This window comes from Panicum hallii, chromosome 8, assembly GCF_002211085.1.
Source record: "Panicum hallii strain FIL2 chromosome 8, PHallii_v3.1, whole genome shotgun sequence".
NCBI classification, from domain to species: domain Eukaryota; kingdom Viridiplantae; phylum Streptophyta; class Magnoliopsida; order Poales; family Poaceae; genus Panicum; species Panicum hallii.
The window spans coordinates 6,275,534-6,285,954 of NC_038049.1; the positions used below are offsets into that span (position 1 = coordinate 6,275,534).

A 10,421-nucleotide genomic window follows, 5' to 3' on the forward strand; every position below is an offset into this window, starting at 1 on the left:
GCAATCACGTGCAGAATAGGGTTCATGCAGACTCAAAAGAAAGTTCCTTGCATCCGGAATCAAAAAGAATATAATATTTATCAGACAGGACGATCCACGTGCATCACGCGTGCTCATCATGCAACCGCTGAAACTCCTGTGCAGCTTCACTATCTAGCTACTATACCAGGTAGTGTTATGAATTGGTTTGCAGATTCTGAATCTAGGCCGACACAACATAGTATTCAGCCATGTACATCACGAACTAGCTTATTTGGAAGCCAGTTTTGCATGGGGAAATTACATTTAGAAAATAGAATGCTATTTTCCATCACCATCACGCCAGCTCTCACAACCACTCCCATATACTTGCCAGGAATAGTCTTCACAGCGGATGCATTACACAATCCGAATGAAATCCGTCTATAGGCGTAGGTTTCATAGGGGCATGTGGGCATATGAATATGGTCTTACTTTAATCGTCGAGGATGGATAAAAATCTGATGGTAACCGGAATAGCTATCAAGGAAATAGAAGGAGTGTTTTGCCAACCGTTCCAGCATCTCATCAATGAACGGCAGCAAGTGATCTCTTTTTTTGGCCTTATTAAGCTTCCTGTAGTCGATACACATTCTCTATCCTGTGACGGATCGCTGTGGAATCAGTTCATTCTTGCTATTTTCCACGACCGTCATACCTCCTTTCTTGGGCACAACATGAACCGGGCTTACCCACTCGTTGTACGGGACAAGATAGATTATCCCAACATGTAGGAGCTTGAGGACCTCCTTCTTTACAACTTACCTCATCATGTTGTTCAACATTCTTTGGGATTCCCTAGAAGGTGCCATAGCTAGATCAATAAGAATGTGATGGGTGCATAGAGTGGGACTGATGCCCTTGAGGCCCTGCAGAGCATAGCTGAGAACAGAGTGATGCTTTTCCAAGACAAGGATGAGTTTTGCGGTCTCCTCTTCTGAGAGTTTATCGCTAATGATCATGGGAGACTCTACATCGCTGTTTAGGAAAACATACCGCAGCCCAAAAGGTAAGGGTTTGAGCTCGATCAGAGCCCATGTTGGCGTTACAAACTCGGGTAGCTCAAAGACTTTATCGGAATCATCCTCTTCTTGGATGAAGTTTTCAGTGTCTCATTCAATGGCTGATTCCAGTGAGTCAAACAGAGATACGACCAACACTTCCTCGATTGGTTTGATGACAGGGGAAGTCTCTATCAAAGAATTTATTGATCGAGTAATCAAGACTGAGAGAGATTCCTTCCCTAGTTTGATGCTAACACTTCCTGATGCATTCATAAGGAATTTTTAAATAGGATGACCGAACAAGACATCGATGTTAGGAACTCCGAAGACATAGAAATCCAGGTTGGCCTTGACATCATTATGCCATACGGACACTTTTGAAGTACCCCGTAGCTATCTACGAGAGAGCCTAAAAGTCTCTTGAAGATCTTGCACGTCGATGCCAGAACTTCGCTGCCTAAGAAGGTCGACGCAAAAGTATCAGACATGTTATTAGCTCTGACGGTGGGGTTGTAGAGAGCTTCCACCTCCTGGTCTTTGATGTAGCATCAGATGGATGAGAAAGGGGAGTTGATTTGAAGAGGTTTCGAAGACAACTGTCCCTCTCTCAGCCATTCGCTGCTTAATGGTTTCCCGAAGGAATTCTTTCTTGGATAGCTCGGTAGGAGTGATGGGGACCGGTGGTCTCTTCTGATAGAAATAGTCCGAGGTGTTTCCGAAGTCTTTGAAAAGATCATAAAACTCCAAAGGTTGAATTTCTTCGCCCTTTAACGATTCTGTTTCAGCTGAGGAGCTAGGAGTCGAATCTATTGATTGGATTTCTATGAATTCGGATTCGGTTGCTAAAGCTTCCTCATGTTGTACCTTGGCTTCTACCTGAAGAGGCTCACTCTCACGGACAAAGGAAGTGTTCTCCATGATTTTATCTAGGATCTCTCTCCCTTCAGCTGGAGTTTTGTGTGTGAACGATCCTCTGGCAGCAATGTCTAGATACAGTGTAGACTCCTTGCTAGGACCTAGACAAAAGTGCTTAAGCAGCATATGATCGGGTATAGACAAGTCCGGGCTAGATTGAGCTAATGAAGACAATCTGGCCCAGGCTGCTCCAATGGATTCCATCTCACCCTGGTGGAAGATCAAGATTTCCACTTGCAAAGCAACGATACGAGAGATCGGAAAGAATGCGAGACAAAACCTGCCTCGAAGATCATTCCAATCTCCGTTCGTACTCTTCACGACGTGTGTGTACCTTAGCTTCGTTATCTCCGTTCCCCAGCAACGGCGCTAGAAAGCTTGTTGGTATTTTTAACGGTCATAGATAAATCCGCAAGCATACAAATACTATTGTAGCTTTCATCTAGGAGTATTCCAGGGTATTGTATCCACTGGAAAACCTGAGTATATTATCTAAGGTTCAGGTTCGTCCAAGAGCACCACACTAGAAAGAGGTAAGGGGTAGAGAGGATTTCTATGGGTAAGAATCTAGCGTAAGATAGAACTATCCTAATTGCTTACTTCGGGCTACCGGCTTCTTCCTGGATAAAACCAGGCTGCTCCAGTAATATGGCTTCTATGCTATACCCGGACGTTGAGGATTATGGAGGATGGATACACCTACCTCTACAAACTAAAGGTAACTTCTAGTCTAGACACCACGTCTACACCGTCTTTTACTAACTCTAGCCGCAGCCAAGAACATCCATCTGTATCAAGAGTCTTAGACTAGAGCATCCACTAAACTAGTGAACGATGGTCCCATAAGCAACCAGGGACTAAAACTAAACTTAACTAAGAAACTAAAGCACAAAAGAAATTATGAATACTTGCTTGTGATTCATAAGCATTCGTCGAGATATAAACTGGAGGAGAGTGCTGACAAACCTGGCACTTCCCCAACTTTCCTTCACTCTCTCCCTATTTTCTAACACCGCCGAGACAACGCTAGGCCTCTAGAGTGAGCCTTGAGATCGGATGTGAAGGTTAGAGTGTGAAGTGTGCGAATGTGTTGTGTGTCTCTAAATGAACCCCCACCTAGTCTTTATAGGCTTCTAAAGACGGTTCCTGGTCGGTAATCTTGTTGTAGCATGCACCACCGACTTCAAGGCTTCACCAGGAGCTACCACGTGGAGGCTGGAGGGCATTGGACCCACCATTGATTCGGCCGAACCAGTGGCACCGCCTCTGTCCACCGCCTTTGGCACGGTGGCTAGCAGGTGAGCCCCAAGGTCGGTTGTCCTGGGTTTGTGCTATCCCAAGTCGGTTTTGGTCCTGTTTGTGGGTCCAAGGATCCGTGTGCTTGCTCGTAATTGATCGGAAGCGTGTTAGTTTGGATCTTGATTATGTTATCTTGTGTTTTCAGCCCAAATGCACCTGCACACAATTTTTGACCAACATCTATGGAATTCGTTAGATAGAGGCCCTATTTAATGTCACTCCATGTTGGTACTTTATATTTTGTACGTTTTATGCAGGTCTTGACGGTCAAATTTGGTATTTAATGATTGTAACACCTGCTGAACATGTCGGCAAAAGAATGCTGATTTTGTGTACTGGTGCGCCTATGTTGCCGCTTTGGACCTGCGCCCTCCTCCACGGCTTCAACCACATCTACCTCGGCTACTTTGGCACTAAGAGTCTATCATCTGCATTAGCTCTTCCTGATTTCTGCTCCAGCCGTAACATTCGCACCAGCGTTCTAATTGCGGGGATGTCTTTGTTGTTCTCCAATATGTCCATTTGTGTTGCTACCGCTACGACTGCGGGGATGTTAGAGTATATTTGTTAGTATAGCGACTATCTCGAGAAGGCTTCTTGCCTTCCAAATCTTTTACCCCTACATATTCACCCTCGAGGCTCAATATGCAAAACAACCCACCATCCATAAGCAATCTATCCTTCCTACAGACATGACTATTCTGGTAGGAGTGGACCTACACCGCTAATACATGTCACCCATTAACCAGAAATTATACAACATCAGCACCAACCAATCGGCATATGCCAACCAAGCGAGAAGATAATCAACAAACTATTAATCTCACGGACACAACGTGCATAATACAAACCAGCAGGGGCGGGCCTGGTGAGCCAGGCTCTCCGGACGCTGATGACTCCATTAGCTTCTTCAATGTCGAAGTTGCTGGATCCGCCATTGTATTGAAACAAGCAGTATCTGTTCTGTGGTTTTCCATAACTTTGTACCGTCACAACTTTACTTTTCAGGTAGCTCGTTTGCTTTGGCCCAGAGGAAGACGTAGGTCCCAACAATCACCAGAGTTGTCCCAATGAGGCTGCATGTTCAGAAGATATTATGAAGAACAACACAGTACAACCGGTCGTGACAAAATGCCATCAAAACAAACAATCCATTGTGCTAATTAATTAGCTTGTTTCAAGATTAGCGAGTACTTGAGAGATGGCATAAGTAATTGAATTAATCAAGAAAAAAAGATAGAACACGTAGCTGGAGAGTGAGAAAAAGTAAAAAAAAAAACAACGGAGAACGCACCTTCCCACAGTGATGTCGTCACCTATGAAAATGGAGCCCAGCACAACAGTAAAGACTACAGATAATGGGCTGAACATGGGAGGATATGACGGGCCTTTCTTAGCCACAGCCCACGAGTTCAAGCTATATTTTCCAGCAGTTGCAAGTGCCCCCTGCACCAAGTGGCATAGTCTAATATTATTTTCCTTGGAACTGGTTTGATGCATTGGATTTTGTCATCACTTAAATAAGCTCCAGCAGTCAGTGACAGCAGTCAACTAATCCTAATTGGAAACCGATGATGCTATAACTCTACTAGCTTCAGTGAACATTCGAAGGGAAGCGATAGCATTAGTAACTAGCATTCATCAAACCTTCAAAGAGAAGTGATAGCATTAGTCTGCACCAAAAATTATCATCTGGGTTTCTGACAAAAGTTTAGATCAGTTACCGAGTACACAATGGTCAGAAGGTTTATGTCCCATCCTATCTTCCAGGCGTCCTTGTCCCTCCTCACTATAACTCCTGCAAATGCAGTCTGAAACCCTCCAACCAAGCACGTCGCCATGGATGACCAGTATTTGTATGGATACACCTTGAGAACCTTGGACTGAACGTGGCCGAAAATCAGAAAAGCAAATTATTGCGAGCCAAAGTTACTCTGAAATTGAGCATGGTCAGGGTGACGGCATCATTACCTGAATTAGATACCAGCAAGCAAACATGAAGCTGCTGCCTGCCAACAGGATCTTTCCACGCAGCTGATGACTTGCGACATCCACATGCTCTTCATTGTGATGGTGAAGGATAGGGTTCCAGAGATGTAAAACCTCTCCCTTGTATAGGCTGATGATCATTGTGCCCCCGACAGAGAGCAAAACTCCCGTGATCTTAAGCCATCCTACCATGCTTCTGATGTGCAGTGCCTCCAATCTAATGCAAGAACAATATATACAGGCATCTGTGTTTCAGGTCAGAGTTTATATATATAATTGTTTATTTGTAGCAAATGATGCAGTTATACAGGCATCTGTGTTGCCATAAAATTGTTATATAATTGCAAACATGAGACTGAGAGACCATGTGTATGATACAAAGTTAGAGAAACTCTACCTGAGAACGAAGGAGAGGATGAAGGTTGTCAGAGGAATTATGTTCAGGAATATGATGGCGTAGGATGCAGTTGTGTCTTGCAGGCCATAGTAGTATAGGCTCATTGGTACAGCATATCTGCATCACATCTAGGTACAAGTAGATCAACACGAGTGATGATCAGATTGATGCCCCTAAAGACTTACGCTTTTACAACCAAGAACTCCTTGAAACATGAAGGTTCGGATTGACTATGAAAAGAAATTGTGTAGGTATGCCTCCATGTTATTTTTTCAAACTTGTAATTTTTATAACATTTTATAGTTCAATAAACTGGAACAGAAGTTAGCAGGTGATGACACAAATTCGGAGCCTCAGAATAACTTGAACACTTATATACCCGATGAATGCATTGAGGAAGATCCATCCAGCAGCGTGCCAGTCCATCTCTTTCCACTTCCCCCTACACAAAGATGCAAATTAAAGATAATTGAAGCTGTTTGAAACTAGGAAAAAACATAAGCGTTTTAATTCCAAGATTTAAGCGGGACCTTAGGTTCCACACTGCATTCTTTTATACCCAAATTATCGATGCTCCCTCTATCAAACCTATCTCCGTTTGCAGTGATCTAGGTCACACTTGCTATACAATACTCGCTCCGTCTTAAAAAATAAAAGTTATTTTAGGATTCAAAATTTACCCTATAAACAAATCATTTTACCCAATTTAAAAAATGCATATGCAGCCAAGAATTAATTACTATCAAATATGTGTAATAAATATGAGCAAATTAACATGGTCATTTTTTTTCTTATTAATCTATCATAAAATTTCTAGAATGATTGTTTTGGACGGAGGGAGTATACATTATAGATGGAGCAAAACTACTAGGAGCAAAGAGGTAGCTAGTTTAATTAGCTTCTGATGGAGTATTAGCGACCTGCCGGACGGACGCGGACGCGACCACGTACCTCTCACGGAGGAGCGCGAGGGGGAGGATGATGGCGGCGCCGAAGAGGCTGCGGTAGGCGAGGAGCGCGAGGACGAACATGCCGCCGCCGATGGCCACCTTGGACAGCAGCACCATCCCCGTGTGGAATAACTGCACCAGCACCATCGCTGCCGGCGCCTTCCACGCCACCTCCTCCTCCTCCGCGTCCGCGCCGCCGTGCTGGCGCCCGTCTCCAACGTCCATCGCGATCGGTCTGTCAGGAGACGGCTGGTGTCGATCGAGATCTTCTGTTAGATGCTCTCCGACGATCTCCGGCCGCGTTCGAGCAGCCCACGGCTTGATCGCGCCGGACCCGGACGATGTCAGAGATCGCCGGAGGGACGTCGCTGCCCGCGACGCCGTCGAACTCAAGAAACGCACACGCACACAACTCACGCGAACTGGAACTGGATGAACACGAGGACACGATCTCGTTGTGCTGCAATGTGGCAGCGTTTTCTTGACTCTATGTATTGCATATAAAGGAAAGAATACAACTGAATCGGGGCCGTGGCCTCCGACATGCGCGGCACATCCATCACGGAGCGAATGCTATCCCAGACGCCCTAGTACGTGCTGCACGACGCGCTCCCTCGCGGACACAGCGCGAGTCAGAGCACACGATGCGCACAGCTCAACTAACAGCCATGCACAGCTAACTATTCTGGTAGGAGTGGACCTACACCGCTAATACATGTCACCCATTAACCAGAAATTATACAACATCAGCACCAACCAATCGGCATATGCCAACCAAGCGAGAAGATAATCAACAAACTATTAATCTCACGGACACAACGTGCATAATACAAACCAGCAGGGGCGGGCCTGGTGAGCCAGGCTCTCCGGACGCTGATGACTCCATTAGCTTCTTCAATGTCGAAGTTGCTGGATCCGCCATTGTATTGAAACAAGCAGTATCTGTTCTGTGGTTTTCCATAACTTTGTACCGTCACAACTTTACTTTTCAGGTAGCTCGTTTGCTTTGGCCCAGAGGAAGACGTAGGTCCCAACAATCACCAGAGTTGTCCCAATGAGGCTGCATGTTCAGAAGATATTATGAAGAACAACACAGTACAACCGGTCGTGACAAAATGCCATCAAAACAAACAATCCATTGTGCTAATTAATTAGCTTGTTTCAAGATTAGCGAGTACTTGAGAGATGGCATAAGTAATTGAATTAATCAAGAAAAAAAGATAGAACACGTAGCTGGAGAGTGAGAAAAAGTAAAAAAAACAACAACGGAGAACGCACCTTCCCACAGTGATGTCGTCACCTATGAAAATGGAGCCCAGCACAACAGTAAAGACTACAGATAATGGGCTGAACATGGGAGGATATGACGGGCCTTTCTTAGCCACAGCCCACGAGTTCAAGCTATATTTTCCAGCAGTTGCAAGTGCCCCCTGCACCAAGTGGCATAGTCTAATATTATTTTCCTTGGAACTGGTTTGATGCATTGGATTTTGTCATCACTTAAATAAGCTCCAGCAGTCAGTGACAGCAGTCAACTAATCCTAATTGAAAACCGATGATGCTATAACTCTACTAGCTTCAGTGAACATTCGAAGGGAAGCGATAGCATTGGTAACTAGCATTCATCAAACCTTCAAAGAGAAGTGATAGCATTAGTCTGCACCAAAAATTATCATCTGGGTTTCTGACAAAAGTTTAGATCAGTTACCGAGTACACAATGGTCAGAAGGTTTATGTCCCATCCTATCTTCCAGGCGTCCTTGTCCCTCCTCACTATAACTCCTGCAAATGCAGTCTGAAACCCTCCAACCAAGCACGTCGCCATGGATGACCAGTATTTGTATGGATACACCTTGAGAACCTTGGACTGAACGTGGCCGAAAATCAGAAAAGCAAACTATTGCGAGCCAAAGTTACTCTGAAATTGAGCATGGTCAGGGTGACGGCATCATTACCTGAATTAGATACCAGCAAGCAAACATGAAGGTGCTGCCTGCCAACAGGATCGTTCCACGCAGCTGATGACTTGCGACATCCACATGCTCTTCATTGTGATGGTGAAGGATAGGGTTCCAGAGATGTAAAACCTCTCCCTTGTATAGGCTGATGATCATTGTGCCCCCGACAGAGAGCAAAACTCCCGTGATCTTAAGCCATCCTACCATGCTTCTGATGTGCAGTGCCTCCATTCTAATGCAAGAACAATATATACAGGCATCTGTGTTTCAGGTCAGAGTTTATATATATAATTGTTTATTTGTAGCAAATGATGCAGTTATACAGGCATCTGTGTTGCCATAAAATTGTTATATAATTGCAAACATGAGACAGAGAGACCACGTGTATGATACAAAGTTAGAGAAACTCTACCTGAGAACGAAGGAGAGGATGAAGGTTGTCAGAGGAATTATGTTCAGGAATATGATGGCGTAGGATGCAGTTGTGTCTTGCAGGCCATAGTAGTATAGGCTCATTGGTACAGCATATCTGCATCACATCTAGGTACAAGTAGATCAACACGAGTGATGATCAGATTGATGCCCCTAAAGACTTACGCTTTTACAACCAAGAACTCCTTGAAACATGAAGGTTCGGATTGACTATGAAAAGAAATTGTGTAGGTATGCCTCCATGTTATTTTTTCAAACTTGTAATTTTTATAACATTTTATAGTTCGATAAACTGGAACAGAAGTTAGCAGGTGATGACACAAATTCGGAGCCTCAGAATAACTTGAACATTTATATACCCGATGAATGCATTAAGGAAGATCCATCCAGCAGCGTGCCAGTCCATCTCTTTCCACTTCCCCCTACACAAAGATGCAAATTAAAGATAATTGAAGCTGTTTGAAACTAGGAAAAAACAGAAGCGTTTTAATTCCAAGATTTAAGCGGGACCTTAGGTTCCACACTGCATTCTTGTAGGATTCAAAATTTATCCTATAAACAAATCATTTTACCCAATTTAAAAAATGCATATATGCAGCCAAGAATTAATTACTATCAAATATGTGTAATAAATATGAGCAAATTAACATGGTCATTTTTCTTTTTATTAATCTATCATAAAATTCCTAGAATGATTGTATTTTTGGACGGAGGGAGTACACATTATAGATGGAGCAAAACTACTAGGAGCAAAGAGGTAGCTAGTTTAATTAGCTTCTGATGGAGTATTAGCGACCTGCCGGACGGACGCGGACGCGACCACGTACCTCTCACGGAGGAGCGCGAGGGGGAGGATGATGGCGGCGCCGAAGAGGCTGCGGTAGGCGAGGAGCGCGAGGACGAACATGCCGCCGCCGATGGCCACCTTGGACAGCAGCACCATCCCCGTGTTGAATAACTGCACCAGCACCATCGCTGCCGGCGCCTTCCACGCCACCTCCTCCTCCTCCGCGTCCGCGCCGCCGCGCTGGCGCCCGTCTCCAACGTCCATCGCGATCGGTCTGTCAGGAGACGGCTGGTGTCGATCGAGATCTTCTGTTGGATGCTCTCCGACGATCTCCGGCCGCGTTCGAGCAGCCCACGGCTCGATCGCGCCGGACCCGGACGAGTGCACTGCGCCGCCGCCATGCATTGTGTATATCTTCAGCGATCCCGTGGCTGGGGGGTGGCGACGTGACGCTGTAGAGAAACGGCACAACGTTTTTTCGGGTTTCTAGGCCGCGTTTGCGTGCTCCCTTTGTCTCCGAAACGAACCGGCAGTTGCGAGGGGAGCCCATGCCGATCACGCCCCTCTTCAAGCCAGCCTTTCCCCTAGCTTGGAGAAACTTTTAGACTTGATCCAAACAGGGAGAATCTTTTAGACTTGATCCAAACGGCATAGCAGGGTTAGAATAGGCAG

The 10,421-nt window shown here is 45.1% G+C and overlaps 1 protein-coding gene across 1 annotated transcript; it reads right to left on the reverse strand.

Moving 5' to 3' along the window:
* Positions 1-3,938: 3,938 nt before the first annotated feature.
* LOC112903571 lies at positions 3,939-10,013 on the reverse strand. The gene is made up of 14 exons (XM_025972824.1): positions 9,790-10,013; positions 9,322-9,384; positions 8,943-9,059; positions 8,570-8,762; positions 8,281-8,439; positions 7,851-8,002; positions 7,558-7,632; positions 6,574-6,960; positions 6,002-6,064; positions 5,623-5,739; positions 5,250-5,442; positions 4,961-5,119; positions 4,531-4,682; positions 3,939-4,312 (listed from the first exon to the last, which is right to left on the reverse strand). The coding sequence occupies exons 1-14, from the start codon at positions 10,011-10,013 to the stop codon at positions 4,234-4,236; spliced, it is 2,133 nt and encodes a 710-aa protein (XP_025828609.1). The 3' UTR covers positions 3,939-4,233.
* Positions 10,014-10,421: the final 408 nt, after the last annotated feature.